At 37.2% G+C, this 19,681-nt stretch overlaps 1 protein-coding gene across 22 annotated transcripts in view; it reads right to left on the bottom strand.

Annotated features, from left to right (window-relative positions):
• The window catches only part of ADGRL2 (adhesion G protein-coupled receptor L2), a 383,711-nt gene that overhangs the window by 54,532 nt on the left and 309,498 nt on the right, over positions 1–19,681 (bottom strand). For all 22 annotated transcript variants that reach the window (XR_002441011.1, XM_021404127.1, XM_021404137.1 and 19 more), the window contains one exon: positions 16,319–16,532. Coding sequence is in view for 21 of the 22 variants with exons in the window: in XM_021404127.1 (XP_021259802.1) it covers positions 16,319–16,532 (214 nt within the window). In the remaining variant the exon portion in view is untranslated. The remainder of the gene's footprint in view (positions 1–16,318; positions 16,533–19,681) is intronic.

The following is a 19,681-nucleotide window of genomic DNA, read 5'->3' on the forward strand; positions in this document are numbered from 1 at the left end:
ACATTTTCATAATGCAGATGCATCACTTAGAGTAATCTAAAAATCAAATGGAGTGTTTAATTAACAGTTACAGTACAGTGTCTGAACTCCTTTCACCTCAGGATGAAAGACTGTGCAAACGAGGAATGGCCCTTTCACACTTCAGATGAATACAGAAAAACAGGGAAGTAAACTAGCTCCAGCAGTGCTGTTAGCAAGCATCTTCCGCTCACTGTGTAGCCAAGACCCTTCTGTGCTGAGCTCTAAGGACAGCTGTACTTCCCACTATAATTTGTTTGCATTTCAACTCCAATCTCAACTTGTACAATTCCCAACAAATTGCGTTTGCTCTTTTTTTATGATCTTATGCTCGTTACTGCACTTTACCACGTGCAATGTATGGAGATGTGATTCCATGTGCAATCTATTGTGCGAGGTGTTTTAATCAATAATCTTGTTCTGCTGATTAAGCAGGGGCTTCTGTTTTGGCAAGATAACATTAGTTTCCCCTGTCATGCTCCAAAAGCTATTGGGAATCTTCAGCAGATCATTAGATATGCTACAATAAAGCTTTGGTACATTCTCTTTTCTTTCTTAAATTACTTCTTCACTGTCCTATCATTCTCCGTCACCGCTGGCACCGCATTATTATTACAGCTCCCCTGAAACTTGCACTAGAGCTATGTCTCCAGGCCACGGGATGCCATTTTCAATTGAAGCTTCTGCTTGAAAATATAAATTAAGAAAATTTCATTATCTCCTGCCAAGGGCCATTATTCACCACTGTTCTAAGGAAGATTAAAAATGGAAAGTCTATGGACTTGAACAAATACTCCTGCATTAAAATGAAAAACACAGTGCATCATGACTGGATCAGAAAGTGAGATACTAGAATCTGAGAAGCAGATTTTTGAGATTTCAACATGAGATGGGCCAAAGAGAGGGAAGATGTCATCTTTATGGGTAGGTTCCATACGCCACGTAAAGATACATACAGTTCCTCTTCAAGTGGTTCTTGCAGTTCTGCAAGTCATGTAAAAAACAATGCCCACATCACAATTTACCCTTTAAACGCTTTTGTTTTATATACATAACTTTGACAAAGATAGCAACATAGAAGAAAAATCACTGCTGTTTTGAAAAGGGTACAGGCTAATGTCTAACATCTGCAGACAGTCTGTCCAGTTGCAGCACTCTGAGAATACAGCGTTTCTTTAAGCAAAGTAAAAATGGCAAATACAGAAAAGTCATATATACTTCACTTTAAAAAGCTAAAAAATAAAGACTGTTTTAATAAATGAAATTAATTTTTAACAAAATTGTTGATATATTAGAACATCTACTTCGGTATGTTTTGAAATGTTTAAGTCAGATCTGAAGGTATTTCTCTTTCAGCATATTGATTAAATACTTAAAAGTCAGCACAATGGCATGTTCCTGCGTATTGCCTGCAGCAACCTGCTCAGACACGACTTGCAGCACGTAAACTCTGAGTTACAGCACCATGTACTCCATATGGTCTTCTTGTTCCTTATTCACCCTGAGTGAGTTGTAGTCTGAGTAAAAAGAGACGGGAATGTAGGATGACTTCATTTCGTGTATTGACTTTTAACGACAGCATATTTTAAATGGAAAAATTCCTGAACCTCTTTACTCAGAATAAATGGCTGTCTTTACAGATGTATTCCTAACGGTCTACAACTGCTGTGTGAGATGTGCTCCTGCTTGTGTATGCATAATCACTAGACCTCCACTTCTGTTATTAAACTCAAAGTTACGTATGTATGAAGATGTCAAATATTACTTAAACGCTATGTTTTATTAATTTCATCTTAGAAAGCCTGTACAAAACTTACATATCAAATAGCCAGAGAACAGCAATTTTATGTTAGGAATGTTAGACATATATGGCTTAGACACATACATGCAACAGTAAATGAAACTACTTAAAAGAATGCATTTAAATTCTGAGTTTCAAATTCACCTCACAAGAAATACATTACTACATATCAGAAATGAAACCTATCACTCAGCAACTGGACCTAACCAAAGCCTGAAAAAAAGGAGCTGCTAAAAAGCCCCGCCATGTTATAAAGCCCTGACTTGCAGCAGCCCTGGCCAACCAGCACTCAAAGCTCCAGTGCAACTACATCAGCACCAGTGCAACCCTACACAGATGGGAAGAGTGAACACACACCTCTGCAGGGAACCAAGATGGATGTGATGGATATAAACTTGCAGCTCGCTTTAAAAAAAAAAACAGGATAGGACAGTGGTAGTTTGCTTATGCATGTGTAAGATTTGCTAAAAATTATTTTCAAGTTAGAATTCCTAAACCTATTACTGGGGAATGAGCATGCTAAAGAAAAACAGTACTACTTTTACTTAGCTTGAAGTAAAAACAGATTTAGCATGCTGTGGCGGTACTTTTCATAACCTAAGAATAAAATGGGGGATGCAGGAGCACGTACAAAGGCAGAATTTGGCCACAAGAACTGTGCTTCAATATTGGAAATCTTCCCATGACCATGAAAGCAGTAAGGTATCAGTTTGAAAAATTCACAAGAGATTTCCTATGCACTTGGAAACATGATCACTACAGCAATAACGCTGGTGAGTTCAGATGAAATGTAGCTGGGAGAAAAAAAAGCCTAACAAAATTGTTTTTATTTTCTTTTTAAATAAAATATTGATAATTTGTTGAATCTCTGTAATTACTGAGTAAGCATAATATTAAGAAGCTAAATAATGTACAGTTATTACTGTACAGGAAGGTGCACCATAGTTTTGTTTTCATTTGCCCAATAAATATACAATAACATGAAATCTTGCTTTCTTTTTACAATGTAATCTTGTGGGAGTCTAAGGGTACATGTTAAGGATGAAAACTTGAAGTAGACAGTAAAATGCAGCAGAAAATACACAACTCCCACAGGCCTTTTCTTAGGGCTACCCAATCCGATTCACTATCAATGAACATGTATCAGAGTTGTATGGCAAAGTAATTTAACGGAGTGTTTGTTTCTTGCTTTCAACCTCTTCTTACAGTTTTAATGCATTTAGTTATGACCCATTTGCTTTTTAGTATTTATGTTCACTAAGTTCAAACCAGTCACTGTTAAAAAAGACCTATCTTTTCACTTAATCCCATCATAGCTATTACATCAGTGGTAGTTTTTCTTGTTTCAGTACTTTCTTTATTTGTGTAAATGCTATTATTATGGAGTTGTTATTAACTTGAAACTGCAGCATCAGATAAAATAGGAAAAAAATAGAAAGGAAATGTAGATTCCAGAGGAATACATAACTGCCAGCTCTTGATAATTTCTGAAGTGCTTTTATAATCCCATCTTTCTACCCCTGCTACTTTCTACTACATACGTGAAAGGCCTACTTAGAGCCACCAGAGCTTCTGAGGAGCAGACTGAAAAGCAGGGAAAGGAAAATCAGACAACAAAATCCACAATTAGGTGTCCAAAATAAATGGAACAATCTGCCAGTGACACTGACTTCTGCCCAGAATGCAACCAAAACCAAAACCTTGTAACAGCAGAGACACCATTTTAGAGAAAATATTTCTGCCTAAGGAAGAAGAAATGTAAGTAAAGTTATATTCATAATCCTGTCTTATTATTCATGCATGTACATTTTGCAAGCAAAATGCAGCAGGGATTAAAAACTGCGTATGTCTTAGTACACAAACTAAGCTAAGCAGATCTGCACTGCTGAAAAGTAATCAGTTCAAAAGACCCAATTAAATGTTTCACAATTTAGTCAAAATAAATAGCCTAAAGCAATGCTTATTTACTAATGAAAACTTTGGTAGTGCAGCATCATAACATCTAAGCAATTTACACAGATTATTCACACAGAGTGAACACGAGCATAGTATCACGCCTTGTGGGTCGAGCAGGTTACAGATGAGAAAGTACCAACAGAGTACAGATGAGTGAGTACCAACAGAGGAGCTCCATGGAGCAGTGTTTACTTCTGAGGCACAGTACTAGAGCAGAGCCACAGCAAATCCAAGCGCAAATCCTCAAGCACAGTGCCTAACACCCAGATGAAACACTGCAACAGACTCAGAAGAGAACGGACTCCCAGGCAGAGATCATAGGATAATAGTAAAAGCCCTTTAAAACCTGTTCTTGCAGCATGGTAGATCTTTGTTATCCATGGCTTGGCATTCAGCATTTTCATAATGTAGTTAAAAGTTACATCACTTAAGACAGCTTCTGAATCGTTATTAAATGAATAGCAACTTCAAAAATTACACTATTGAAAGTGTGTAGCTTTAACCTTCACATCAAATTGTACGGATTTTAAATATGTTTCAAAGTATCATCCTCTTTAATTACTAAAATAAGGAATTTTAAATGACGGAGGTGATTTGTTATCGAAATTCTTCTCAAATGTGGAAGTCTTGTTACCTCTATACTGTTCACACTTGCACTGGACCTTCAGGACAGCTCGGCACAAAGCAGGTTTAACTCACTGTGTGTCTCATGAATTCAGCACAGCTCACCTGGTTGCAGAAAGGTATACCCACCATAACTGTAGCTTAGCTTCCAGGTAAGAAAGACTTACTAATTACAGGATTGACCACCGAGGCAACAAGAGGTCCTTTGGTTTCCATTTGCAATGGGCAGGAGGAACACAGTTTCAAATGGGGTGTGTGTGTAGGGCTGGGCCCTAACTGACCTTTAACACACATGCCCCCCTCAAGTAATGAAAAAATATTACAACCTGTATCAATTAGGAGCAATTGTTTATAAAAATATTCACCTATTGCAGTTTGAATATAGAAAAGCGATCACATTTCTAACAAGGGAAATGGGAAATCACTATGGGATGCCCTACTCAGATTAAATTAGCAAGAAACTTGTTATCAGACCATATAAAAGATACACCATAATAAGATGCGACCTTGCAGAACCTTGGAGCCAATCTGATTTTTTCCCCCATAACACTTCCTAATTATCTGCAAAGTTACAGACCCTTTTGTGGCAGGTTATTTTTCTGTGAATAGTGAGGAGTTTGGGGCTTTTAAATATTTAATTAGTCCTCTGATATGAGAATTGTTGCACACGACAACTGCTTCGATTTTCAAACTGTGTTCATCCTAATTGTGTTCAGATTTAGATTGGTCATCCCAAACCTCTCACTCTTGTAATTATTTACTCCTTAAAGATCATTCAGTGGAGAAATATTTTTCACTCTGATGGCTCTTTCTTTCCACAAATGGCTTTTCTGGTCCGTTAATTACCCACTCAGAGGATTAGAGTTTGTAATAACACAAGAGATCTTGCATGTAAGATGAGTTTTACAGGGTGAAAAAGAATAAACTGTTTTTTGTAAACTTGCCTGGGGGAATATCCACTTTTTGGGTTATAATTTTCATCAGCACAGGCCATGCGCCACCGCTGCATCTCTACTAACTCTGCAGGGCTGAGGAGTGATTTGTTTGCTTGGCTCAACAGAATGGGGAGCAAAATGCTGAGCAAGAGGCCAAAAGACAACTTGGTTATTTTACGAGATTTATAAAAGTGTGATCTGCTAGCAAGATGGTACGATCCTTTTGCTCATCACTCTTTATGTGGATCTCATGGCTTTAAAGTTACATAAGCTGATAACTATTTACAAAATTACAACTTTTCTTATTTCATCTGCTGATTTTTTTTCCAGAAATACCATCCCTTGGTAGGTCTTTAATCAATTCTGTAACAGTGGTGTCAGTTTCTATTAAAATGTGTCCGAGAGTCCTCACTACAAGTACTTTCTTTTCTTCTGAGAGGAATGCCTGCCACAAAAGCACTGTTATTCATTACCCGCAGTGATGGCTGGATCCAATTATCATCTGGAAAGCTTGCAAGGCTTCCAGGTACAGGACTTCCCCTGCAGAAGTGTATCCTTCTGCTCCAGCCTGGGAAGCACAATTCCACTCTCTTCTAAGTAACTTGAAGGTAAGGGATTAAGTTACTCTTTTGAGGTGTGTGTTTTCCGATTCCTGAAACTTCCTCTTTTAAACCCAATAACATTTAGGGGATTGCTTTTGTTTGCTCACTTGTACATCTCCAAAAATCCTGTGGATTGTGTAGCTTTTTTTCTACGTAAGTCAAGCACATTCACCTCTGTAAGAAACCCATCAGAAAATTCACTGGCTTGACACTGTCAACGCACAGATAATCTTTAATTGCATCAAAAATTTTCATAATCTAATCCTTTTATCAAACTGTCTACCACTGAAGGAGTCTCATGTGCCTGAACAATTAAAAACCTCATGTTAGCCATACATAGTACTGTATTACATTTGATGCAAATCCCTTTCTATTGAAATAAGCACTGGGCTGACAGCAGGAAGTGGCTGATAAGAAAGCAACAAGGCATTGCTGATGGCATTCATGATAACTGAGCACTAACTCATAAGTGTTCTGTCTACAGCACATTACCCAAAGTGCTCCTGTTTTAAATGCGGCTCCAAGAGGTGTTCTTTTGCTATAACTCAGCCACAAAGGCAGCAAAATTATCTAAGAAAGCTATACATACAAAGTAAATGATGTTTTTCACACCCATCAGTGATGCTGGCACTAGAATAATACACCGAAGGCAGTATCAGTGCTACTGCGTCCTAGATGAGAAAACACCTACAGCTTCATAAGCGTAATAGCTAAGCTGAGTTCAGTGCTCTTAAGAAATCCAGCTAACACGGAAAGGTTATAGGTTCCGAACTGGTTATTGTTGCACTTAAATAACTCAGCCTAAATTCATGAATCAAATGGTCATAGAAAACGAAGCAGAAAATCTGAGCAATGTTGAACAACAATTTTGGAGTGCTGGAAAAATACATGTATTAAACTCATTTTAAAATTGCTCCTTCCTCATAAATATATGTCACAAGGAGCATGACACCTGAGAAGCAATGAACAGTAAGGTTAAAGATCACAGCTGCATAGATTACTACTAAGAAAGGAGGACAGACACTCTTGCACATACAACAACAGAATACATATCTTGCATATGAGACATTATACAGCTCTGTGTCGTTAAGAAGTAGTAAGACTTTTTCCTGTAAGGTGTTAGAACTGTATGACTTTGGTCATAGCAGCTTGCTCCATGAAATTATTCTGCTACCTAATTTCTTTCATAAATGTTACAGAACCTGAGGTGAGCAGGGGGTGCTGTGTGCATGCTAGAAGTAAATAAAAATTCAAAGGCTCCTGTAGCTACAGCATTTTAGTGAGAAACTGAAAAAATGCAGTTTTCAGTATTAAACTTGTAAAGATTCTATACTGACAGTATACTATAAAAGAGGTTTGGAAGAATTCCGTGTGTTAACAGCCTTTCTTCCCCATTGATGTGCCCATAGTAGGCTAAAAATAAATCAAATACTGAGTATTCAATCTATGTAACACTCTTAAAACTGCATTAACTTCATTGCAGTAACTTGTTTTATAGGCTCAGTTCATCATGACCTATAAAATGTTAGGCTGAAGTGCTTTAAATATCTGCTAACACCATGTGCAAGCCTGGGAGTACAAGCCACTGTGCTGTGAAGCGGCAAAGACGACGCTCTTCTGAGAAAGTAGCACGCACTCTTATGTCACTGATATAAACAGGGTAAGCGTGCTAAATAATGTATGAAACAGACAGCCCATCTTTATATACACAGAAGTAATTCTAGTTGAATTCTTTGTTTGATTTTATTTTACCAGTATGTCAATAGTTCTTAAGATTGCTTCTTAAAAAACATAAAAATTGTCCATCACAATAAATTGAAAATATACATGTAAACCCATTGTAGTCATAGTTATTCTAAAAAAGAAAAAGATTAAAGACCTCTTTCATATGTGGCCATAGAATTTTTGGTAATTATTGTTCTGCAATACAAAGAAAATAAAATGGAAAGAGGTGAATTATCTGTGTCTTTCAGTAATCATGGCCTATTTATTAAGCAATTAGATTGCAATTTCTTTACTGGAGAGATTAAAAAAAAAAGAAATGCTTTAAAATACTGTTATTGCTTGTATCTTTGATCCTTAAACTTTTCCGTTTCAGCAACCTCATTAATGTCAAAATGTCATGAATACGACCACTCCTTTTTAGGCTGTATAGCCCGGGTACATGCATGATCTATGGGATTCAATAGAGAAGTTTCCTTTCTTGTTGAATTCAACTAAAAAGCTTAATTGAGCCACAAAGGTCAGAAGGTTCTTTTTATTACAAGTAGGAGATTATTCTGTGGCAGAAAGAAGTTTCCAGAATATGAGATCCGCTCATTTTTATACTACTCTGTGGACGCATTTTAATTTTTAAACCATTGCTACTGTTCTCTTCTGAATAAAAAAGCTTTACTGTAATAATTTTAAAATTCTATTTCTTTTCTGTTACCAATGAACTTTTCACTTTCTTTCCTAAAGCTGGCTTTATAATACTAGCAAGTACTCTATTTAAATTTACTTACGTATATTTAATTCATAATAATCTATCCTAATTTCCGATCTATACTCTGCTCTGCCCATCTTCATGTACCTTTTCCATGTCAGTTCTGTTTACTAAGTGATATTCAACGGATTTCCTATAGTGCAATGAACCTTAACAGGCAGCTTTTAATTGCCTCGCATAGGAAACCACATCACTATTAATTCCACAGCAACAGTATAAAATAAAACTATTGCTTCTCAGACTCTAGAGCAATTAGACCTCTCGGCTATTTGGCTAACTCTGCTTCATGATACCCAGTGCAGTTAATTATATTTTTTGATGTTAATAGTCTCTGTCAGTTTCAAGCATAACTCCTCTTTGATGAATATTTAAATTATATTTGAATAAAAAAATAATCTTGGTTACATTTCATATTCAGCAGTCATCACAGCTTAATAAAGGTCTCCTCGGCAAGGGTTGAGATAAATGGTTATATGAACACATGTAGAAAGTCCTAAATCAACTTATCAGATAACGTGCCTGGTTTGGCTCAGTGTTACAGAGGATATATTGGGGTGGGAGGAATTAATAGGCTTCAATTATTACAGTATTATTCCATATGAACTGAATTTGACACAGTAATAATATATAAGTAAATTAGAATTTTTTAATACTGAAGTTATAAATGCAACTAGAACTGGAACTTCTAAGGGCTAGAAAAAAAATTCAAAAATACATAAAAAGTCATACAACTCTGTCCAAGAGAATATAATATTCAACTATAAGGTGTTGAAGGTTAAGCAATGCTGTGTCAAATTCTCACAAACATTAGTAAATTATTAAGAGAGGTAATTACATAGTGAAAGCATATAATATATGATTAATTGTAGGTTAAACAGTATGTACAGCTAGTACAGCTCATTTCAGAAATCTGAAAAAAAAAACCCAAGAAAATGTCTGAAGAATCTATTTTATACAGTACTCCAATATACAACAAACAATATAAAATGCTTAGAAATGTATGCATACACATGTATGGTTATTTATGTTTATTTTAACACATAAACAGCAAGGTAAGTGATGAATATGTATATACCATCTTGCTAGATAAGATGTACACTGACTTAAGAAGAGCTTGATATTTTTTTTGCCAGTAAGAAGATATTGTCAGTAAGAAGATTTTGCCAGTAAGAAGAAATAAAAACAACTTAAATATATACAGAAACACTAAATAAAATATGAATCTACACCCTGGCAAAATAATGAATCCAATCTTATTTTGAACTAAATCTAAATTTTAAATGTCATTAGTTGGAATCAATGATTCTTTTATTGTTTCTTTGTAGCTCGTCCAATGCTGTGATTACAGCAACGTGTGTGTGTGTGCTTGCACATGCGTAATATAATTTCCTCTGCAGAATATAATAACAGAACACACCACAAAAAGACTAGCAAGTACCACTGACAGCTATTTCACCTTACCTGACTGCTCAGAACCTCAGAATTTGAGGGTTTGTATTTAATCTACTATGTAATACCATGGTGAAATAACTCCATTATTAAAAAAAAAAAATAATCAAACACTGTTTTTAATGAGTAAACGAGATCTACTACTTTCATATTAAGTATTAATGACCGTGAAAATGAACAATGCTAGATAAGGTTATTCTCAGTCATGGTTGTTCCAGTTTTTTTTCTGCAGTAAAGCCAAGGACTATGGTATGCATCATGAATATTCTAGACTCTGTGATTATGCCTACTTCATGAAAATATGCTACGTGTATTACTGCTTTTTCTCTGTGTGAGTCATAACTAACTTTTGAGACTAACACACAGGGAAAACAAAACAAAACAAAACAAAAATCGATCAGGCCAAAGCCTGGTACTGTGAAATGTGCAGTTTAAAAATAAAGAGCATTTTAAGTTTCTGTTGCAGCAAAATACTGATTGGGGGGGGGGGGGGGGGGGGTGACACCTTCACTAAGGACCTACATCTGTTTCAGATGAACAGAAACCTTCATTTTTCAAGGACACTTAAAACAGATATCAAATTTTGATAACCTTGTATGGTAAATGTTTAGGGAAGCTGCTGTCAGCAAGCTGAAGCAGATACTACTGGCATGCCACAGCAAAAGGAGAACCACACAGAGGAGATGTGCACAAATACCACAGCTGTTCTGCAGCACATGAATTCTGAGAATTTCTCTCCACACATCACCCTATGCTATCTTGTGATCAATACTGGTGTTTCTCTGACATGGAAAGAACAGAAATGCAAGCTCTTAGTGACCAGAAAGCAGCAAAAGTCAAGGTATTCCCCTTGCTCTGAGACACTTTTCACAACATAATATCTGTAGCAAAGGGAGGCAATCTTCATCCACAGAAGGAAAAGCAAGGGAAAAAGCACAAATGGCAGCAGGGGTCAGCAGAGCCTTGTCTGAGCCTGGCAGACCCTCAAGAAAACCTGCACCATTACCACAATCACAGGCATTTTTCAAGGGCTCAAAGGCAGTTTTGAAGGGCAGAGGGGATCAGATCCTGCCCAGGAAAACTGTCTTAAGTCACATTACGAAATGCAAGGGGGTGGCATGATACTGTTTAAACGCAAAATCAACCTGAGGAGGCTAATTCTGAGGCACTAAAATGCTTCTTCGTGGAAGTGTTGCAAAAGCTCAAATTCTGTTCTGCAGTGATCTCATAGCTTGTTCTGCTTTCTGCTAGAGAAGACACACTGTCTGGGGTTCGTGTTGGCCAGGCTGCTTCACTCTGATGAGGGAGATTAATCGGTTACAGCAAAGGTACTACTGTCCCTCCCATCCTGCAGCCTAGTGTATTCGCTCATGTTAGGGAAGAGATCAAACTTGTTTTCACTTGAAAGAAAACCAATACAGTATGACAGTGTTTCTACTGTGGACCTGACAAGGAGGAAAAAGACAAAATGCTCAAAAGATGTGCCTTCTTCAAAAGATAACTGCTTTTGCTTTCTTACAAAAATGCCTCACTCTCACTTGTTTAAAGGATCTTTAAGTATTTGTTGGGCACGTGAAGGGATGGAAAAGAACAAACATCTCTGTTCTCCTACTCCTCACATTGGAGGGATTAAAGAGAAAACAATGCCTTAGGAAAAGGAATGGATTGGGCCCTTGCTTAATCTTTCTCTAGATCACCTAGTGGGCAGAAGGCACTCCTCTTCCATTTTGAAGACCTTCAATTGAGTGCAGCCGTCCTGCAGACAGATGATGGATGTAACAGGTTACGAGCATTACCATGTGAGAAAAGTTCACGATAACAAGAACGCAAGCATGAACTCCTCACTGCTGTCATTGATGGACATGGTAATGGAGAGTACATGTGTTGCATAGGCTAGAGACAAGACAGGATGAGTGCATCAGACAACATGCTGACTGCTGGAAACGATTTATGCCTCTTTTAATCTGTTTACCTTCTGCAGCAAAGCTTTAAAATGGTATTTCAAAGAAAGTTCCCTAAGTTCATCTATTACATCTAATTTAAATTTTTCTCTTAATGTTTATGTATTACAACGAAGGTTGCTTTTTTGTGCATAGTAAAGAAGGAAAATGATAGTGATTGAATATGGAAGTATAATACATATAAATTTTAGATGAAAATTTCAAGAACATTTCACAGGGCAAGACTGATATAACTTTCTGTTGCAGAACAAAAATAATCTGAACATACCAACTGCGAAACTACATTGTTAATGATGTATGCAGAATTTGTAGTTTAAAGAATTAGGAATTTTTCTTCTTTTCAACGATCACAACTATTGTCTCAGTGTTAGAATACAGATCAGAAATGCCTCTTTAAAACTTCAAGGTATTTTAGCTTTACTGGAGAGAAACAATGCTTTTTTCCTGAAGTCAACATTGGGCTCAACATATATTTATTTCATAGACTCAGTGTTAACTCATCTGCCAGACTAGCTGAGTATTTATTTAAACACATAGGCAAAAAAAAAAAAAATAAAAAAAAAAAATAAAATTCACAGTACCAGAACCATAAAAATAATCTTTAAAATAAACAGGAACTTTTCCTAACCAAAAAGTTTAGGATTAGGAAAAATGATTCTTGTTTAAAAAAAAAAAAAAAAAACCCTACTTTTAGTTCATAAGAGAAAGGTCCCACCATGCCAAAAAACTTCTTTGCAGCTTAGTATTAAATTATAAAATTGCATACACAATGTCCCTGAGCATTTGAAATGTATTGAATACGTACTTACAGGTACTTTTAAATATGTTGTTATTTTAAACTAATAAAACAGAAATCCAAACTGTGTGTGGTACCTATGAAATTCTCAGTGCCTGTCCTAACAGCAAACCGTGCCCAGCTGCAGCTGGAGCTTGCGGAGCAGGGCTTTGAAGTGGAGGTTGGTGGCAGAACATCCCCAACGCCCAGGCAGTTTGGAAATAACTCCAGCAATCCACCTGCAATCTACTAACAATGGAAGTGGTTGTAAGTAAATTTTATCCTGTTAATTTTCAAATCTCTGCTGCGTCTATAAAGAACAGTATTAGTCAGCCTTATCGACTTCAAAGTCTTGTGACAATTTCTAGCTGCAGCTGCAGAAACACACCTTATGAGCAAGCAACAGCAACAATTTCCTTGGGCTGCTTTGCATCTTGAGTTTCCCTGTTCCTGTAATTCCTTTTTAAAATGGAAAGGAAGCAGGAAAAATTTGTCCCTGGTAAAAGAGAGCAGAGCACCAAGGAGTTTGACTGACCAAATATTCTAGAAATAAGCTTATTTCTACGCTAAGCCTTAAATCCTGGTAGGATCTCCAACTTAACTACATACAAACGCTAGGGTTAATTATCAGAGAAGCATGGGACCGGAGAAGGATTTTCAAAAGGTCTTGTCCCTTTCTTCCAAGCTTCAGTTTTAGCCGTGCCACTCTGAAGTTTAAAATCTAAATACACAAGGAAGACTTTATTCTAGAATAATTGGGATGTAATTTCAATCAGGAACTAAAAATTTAATAACTACTTTACAAAGGTAAAGCAGAGCAGTGAAGTCATTAGTGTTCTAGCTGGGCTTCCTAGGAAAACACTAAGTTAAAAATCTTCTAAGAACTGTAGAAAAGAAAGAAAAGAGGGAGAAAAGCTGAAGTTTTTCTGATAAAGAGGAGTTGATGCAACACAAAGTTTGCTAGAATTTCAAAATCTCTCAAAAGGAAGCAGCAAGTGTGAATACATGTCTGTGTTAAACTGGAAAGCTCGTGTTATTTTTCAACCTTTAGATTTCACAGTATTGATCTCATTAAGCTAGTGTTTTCACACTGTAACTAGAGTAAACGCAGTTGCTCTAAGAAAGCTGTGGAGTAATGTTGCAAATGAATGAGTATTTAATAATTGCCACAACTACTTTTAAACTACAGGTCTAAAATGGACTTGAGTGGTGAAAAGTAGTGGTAAAGACACAGCTGTCTGAAGTGATAAAAACATCTCATTAAGCCTTAAAAGTAAACACTCTAAGACATTAAGTAAAAGGGTAGAAACCATTGCAGCTTATTTTGAAAGGTATGGAAGAAAAGTTTTCTTTGTGTTCATATGTTCTAATGGATGAACTATTTTTTTCTAGTCGATGAAAAAAGAAAACCAATGAGTCTGACAGTCCTTCAGGTGAGAAATTTCCTAGGCAATTGCTGTCATCAAAACACAGCTGATAAGATACTTTTAGATATCAGATCAAGGACATGCACTGAGTACCAAACAATAGTTTGCCTTAGAAAACAAAAATATTACTAACACCAATGCAGTTATAAATAGATGAGATGCGGGAATTTTAGTATTTCCATGAGAGATTTTCAACATTCTTCTATGCTTTCAAGATAGCATAAATTTACCAATTTTCTAAAAATATTAAACAAGGCAGAAGAAACAGCTTTTCTACTTAATGACAGGATCCAAGAAAGAATACCATGAAACCAAACTTCCAAATTACTATAAATGCCACACAAAAATAGAAAGCAGCACATCAAATGATCTTTGTCATTTGTTCAGACAACGAAATAGAATGAAAATGATAAATTCTTCCTGAGCACAGACAGGCTGAATCAATGTCATACATATGATCACATACTACTGCATATTCATTTTGGTCTGTTGAAAAAGGGGTAAGACTGGAAGAGTGAGGAAGTTCAAAAATATTCTCTGCTACCGTAAACTTAGAGCTGATGAATTGAAAGGGAAAAACTGAAATTTCAGCTTTCCAGTAACAGTTTCATGTCACTTTAAGCAAGATTGTTCCTCTATTTTTGTTTCTGACTACCTTAATCTGTGTATTTGCAGTGAACATAAGGAGGACTTTGATCAAAACACAACATGCATTTTACACAACAAGGAAGTCTACAGAGAGGCACTACATTTACAAAAGCAATTGAAGGTGGTTTCAAAGGGAGTTGACAGATTAGAAGATGATGACACTGCTGCTGCAGTCTCAATGGAAATCTGGCTTGATCTAATTAACAACAACAAACTAGAACCACAAAATGATAATTCAAACATGATTTAAAGAAGTTATATCACCTTTCTATTACCTAAACAATGGAGCTTTTCCCTCGCTGATAACAGAACAAGTCACAGATTGAATACAGAACAAGAATACAAGGCTTGATATCCTTGATTTTCCTCTTCCATATGAAACTGAAACTTGATATTAAGCCTAAATATCCGACTACTGAAGTAGAGAATGTCCACATGTTCACATGAAAACAATAAAAAATTGCCACTGTTGTAAAATAGACTGAATAGGGAACTCACAAAGGAAGGTTATTTTTAAGATGTGTTACAGACTTCTACGCTCAAACAAAACACAGCATCATGCAAGATGACTTGCATGTTTGATTTGATAAATCTGTGTACATGCACTGGAGAGTTTCCAGGTTATTCCCATTGCCCCCCCCCCCCCCCCCGTTTTTTTTTTGTTTTTTTTTTTTGATTCCCCACCTGAAGAAAAATACACTGAGAGAAAAACTGCCCACTAATCCTGAATGTTTTTGTTCACTGCTTTCCCTCAACTTACAAGAATTTTTTTTTATGTAGTCTTAGGACATCCTTTAGTTTAGCGAGTAAAAATGCCAGTGAATGATTTGTGCTGATACTTCCACAACTGCCAGTATGAGTGGACTTAAGCTCATATGCAGCCTACAGTGCAAACATTTCTTTGCATCTTGGTTCTAATGCAAATTTTGTATTGGCTCATCCTCCATCTTACATGACAGTCTCTGTTGCTAATATCTAATGTAGCTAATATAGCATGCACTAGTATGCATATATATAGACGTACAATGACATACAATCATCCTGGCATTTAATCATCCTGGCATTTTCTGTTTTATGAATTTTGCACATGGGAAGGACATTATTAACTGCTTTCAGAAGAAATATGTACGTTTGTTAAGGAATCATAGAATCACCAAGGTTGGAAAAGACCTCTAGGATCACTGAAGTCCAACAATCCACCTATTACCAATAGTTCCCACTAAACCATGTCCCTCAATACAACATCTAAACATTTCTTGAACACGTCTAGAGATAGTGGCTCCACCATCTGTAGAAGCTACAGCCATAGGGATAGTGGCTCCACCATCTGCAGAAACTACAGCCATTTGGGTACCAAAGTGCGCTCTGACAACTTAAAAGACAAGAATATAAGGAACATCCAAATAAGTGAATTGTTTCATTTTCCTTGCAGTTATCTCCTTGCTTTTTCCTTTGGCACACAATTTAAAAAGCCTCCCTAATTCTAACTGGTAGATTTTAATTTCTTCTAATATTACTGTATAGAAATAAACTATCTCAATATCAAACTTACAAGTGCAATACAGCATTTTATACACTACTACTTTAGTTAAGACATATTTCCCCTTTGATTCCCAATATGACATATATATTTTTACCTTTGTGTCATAATTTTGTAGGCATCTGGAAGGAAGCATTCAGTGTTCTCCATCTGGAAAGGGTCAGCATCACAAATCTTGTCATCTGTCCGTCCATAGTTAGCACTTTCTATCATAATAACATCACTTCCTGGACAGCGGAGGTCAATGGAGTAGCCTTCACAGGAGAGCTCTCTCCTAACCAAACCAAATGGTAGCGCTGCTCGGCTGAAACCTGAAAAAGAAAAAAAAAACGAGATCCAGCTTAAAGGACATAAAGGATATAGATATATTTTTTCTGTTGCATAGGCAATAACTCTCAACAACACACTAAAGGAACTGCACCTTTAAACAGTTTGACCCACTACCAAGTTAAGTGAAGCATCTTTCATGAAACTGTCACATCCTGACATCATTTCTGCTGTATCCTTAATCTGGGAAGAGAGGAAATTCCTCTTCACTACTACTAACCCTTAACAAGGCAGCATGTCTGCATGGTTATTTTGTGCATTCCTGTTCTCACCTCTCTTCTCCCTGCTTCTTTCTGCCTGCTCTGGGCATAGACAGGTCATGTTGGAAAGTGGAAAGCAGTAGAGCAGGCTGGAGTTAAAGAAACACAAGTGATTTAAAAAAAAAAAAACACAAAGAAACAAAGCCATGATTTCAAGTTAATTTTTATCTCCGTCTCCAGAAAGAGCTCACTTTCTCTTGCTCAGCTACTTTATGTCTCCAACATGGATATGTCTGCACCACTAGATCGAATATACGTTCAGATACCTCGCTGAACTCCACCTCTCCTCACTGTGCCTTTTACAGAAATTAAACCACAGGCAGGAGCAAAAAGACTTTGAAAAAATACATAAATGACTAGAACAACAAACTGCAGATACGTACTGCATAGAATCTCCCTCTCCCTCCCAAAAATGACGTAAGTATTTCAGAGAATTCTCATTTTGAAAATATTTCTTCTACATGAGCAAATTCCAGTAAATAGGTAACCTCTCGAATGAAGCAATATTAATTTATGGTAAACACATATACAACATCAAAAAACTGTATAATTCCTTGTACCTAGCTACTGGTATATTATTATCAAATAGAATCTGTTTCTTACAAAATGAGGGCACTACTGAGCATTGGAGGACAAGCTGACTAACATAAGTGATAAATACCTGTACCTTTAAAACGATACATCTCTTGTAAATTTTCAGCAGATTCACACATATTGCCTTATTTTTAAAAAAAGCTGCCCTCAGAGAGCAGCACAAGGCCATTAATATTTCAGTGCAGGCGGTTGGAGACAAGTTGTGACAGCAAAGAGAAACAGCTAGTAAGTATGGAAAGTTGGAGCTCTACAGTGTTTTGAAGGCAAAGAAAAATAAGCTTTTTTTAAAAAAAAAAAAAGTCTGATGTGTTAGAAGAGGCAAGGAAGCCAGGATCTAAAAAGATCAAGAATAACTTGAGATAACCCCTTGATAGTAAATTTTCGTATGAACCAGGGGCTGACACTTTTTCTGCTGAATTAATGATCCGTGGATTCAAACTCCTACTTTATGAAAATGATGATCTGCTATGACTTTGAGGAAGCGCTGCTGGTAAAAGCCATGCTGGTGTCAGGACATGGCTCCCTGGCAGCCATCTTCCCATCCACCTGCCTCCCCTGTGTATCACCACTGACTTTTGCTCAGCTGACACAGAGGATGAGCACCAGGCCACACGGGCTCAGCCTCTCTGCACTGAGGGCACGCAGCTGAGTCTGCCTCTTCTTTAAATTTTATGGAACCACATCCTATGCAAAAGGCAGACTGCCACCCTGCCAGCGCTTCAGTATTTGCTAATAAGAGGCCATGTTGCTGTAGAAAGCACAGTTCCATTCCATTTAAAATGCACTTCTGGCTGTAGGTTTGGCTGAACGTGTCATATGTAATAACAAACACTATTATTAGAGGCCTGCTGAAGTATCATGAGCTGAAAGCTGTAAAGAGTTGAAATGCGAATCCATCACATTAACACCCCACGTATTCCTCCCATGCAGCAAATTAATACAATGAAGACAGAATCTGTGCACAGCTCACTGAGGGCATGAAATGGGCATGGAGAGGGGCCCAAACCAAGCCCCTACCACACACACATGCAGCAGCTCTTTGATTAATTTCCATCACGACAGTCACAGTAGGACCAAAAATAACACTGTTGTTGACTGCCGTTCCTACGTCCTAATACTCCTGTCAAATTTAACACCATCCCCTTAAAATTCAAGCCCTCCAGCTCACAGCAATACTGCCTGCAAGCCTTGCATGCAGCAGGGCTGCCTCCACCAGGGGCTCAGGCAGCTTCCTCCCACAGTAGCCCCTTGCATGCCACTGCACATCCCCGCCTTCAGGTTTCCATCAGCAAGGAGAGTGAAGCCACTGGTTCTGCTGCCCAAAGAGGAATTTTGCCAAACAGAAGAAAAGAGGCTGCAGGCTGATATCGTGAGGTCTGACATATGGATAGTTATGGCACCAGGCTAACACAACCAGACCAAGCTGGTTGTGATGAGCACCAATCCCTGCCTGTAGACCCAGCAGCACAGACAGTACTTTAGACAGGATGAATTCAAAGACAAGACTGCCATACTTCTGCAGCGATCAGCTGCCTGCAAATCCTACTTCATCACCTGTGATAATTGGACATTCCAGAAAGTAATGTGAATGTATTACATCCTGCAATTTTTTTTTTTCCCATGCAGCCATCCAGGAAAAGTTCTGTAGTAGGACAAGCATTCAAAATGCTAGACCAAGGTTAGGTCACTTCACCAGCAACAGAAGACACACCTGAGATTGTAATGTACGTGCAATATTGCAAAAGCAGCAAGCCATAAAACCAAACAATGCAGCATGTGTTAGGTGGGGAGACTATTCTAAAGAATCGCTACAGCACAGAATTTTAACTAAATAAGATAAATAAATTTTAAGTCCACTAACAAAACTGCTGTGATGTTTATTCTAAAGCTTTATTTGTAATCTTTTCCTATCAACAACAAAAAAAAGCATATCAACAAGCAAAGTGTAATTCAATCCATCTTGCAACCCTGACAATCGAAGAAAGAACTAGTGGGAGGCCCTGTGAGCGAAAAATCAATATTGCAGCTTTGTGCTGTGCAAATGTGAATACTGCCAAATAGCAGTGCTTAGGGTAAAATGAACTGTTTTGCTCCATTTTCTCCTCTCTGAACAAATGATTTTGAAACGACAGCTTTTTTTGGAGCTATAAAATGTCAAGCAATAACTCCCTGCGCTTTAGGCAAGTGATTGGAATAAATACCTCTTGGCAACAGGTGCAATGACTTAGGACTGAAATTCATTTACATTCAGGAGATAATTCCTGATAAACAGATGCACT

This window comes from Numida meleagris, chromosome 7 (assembly GCF_002078875.1).
Source record: "Numida meleagris isolate 19003 breed g44 Domestic line chromosome 7, NumMel1.0, whole genome shotgun sequence".
NCBI lineage: Eukaryota > Metazoa > Chordata > Aves > Galliformes > Numididae > Numida > Numida meleagris.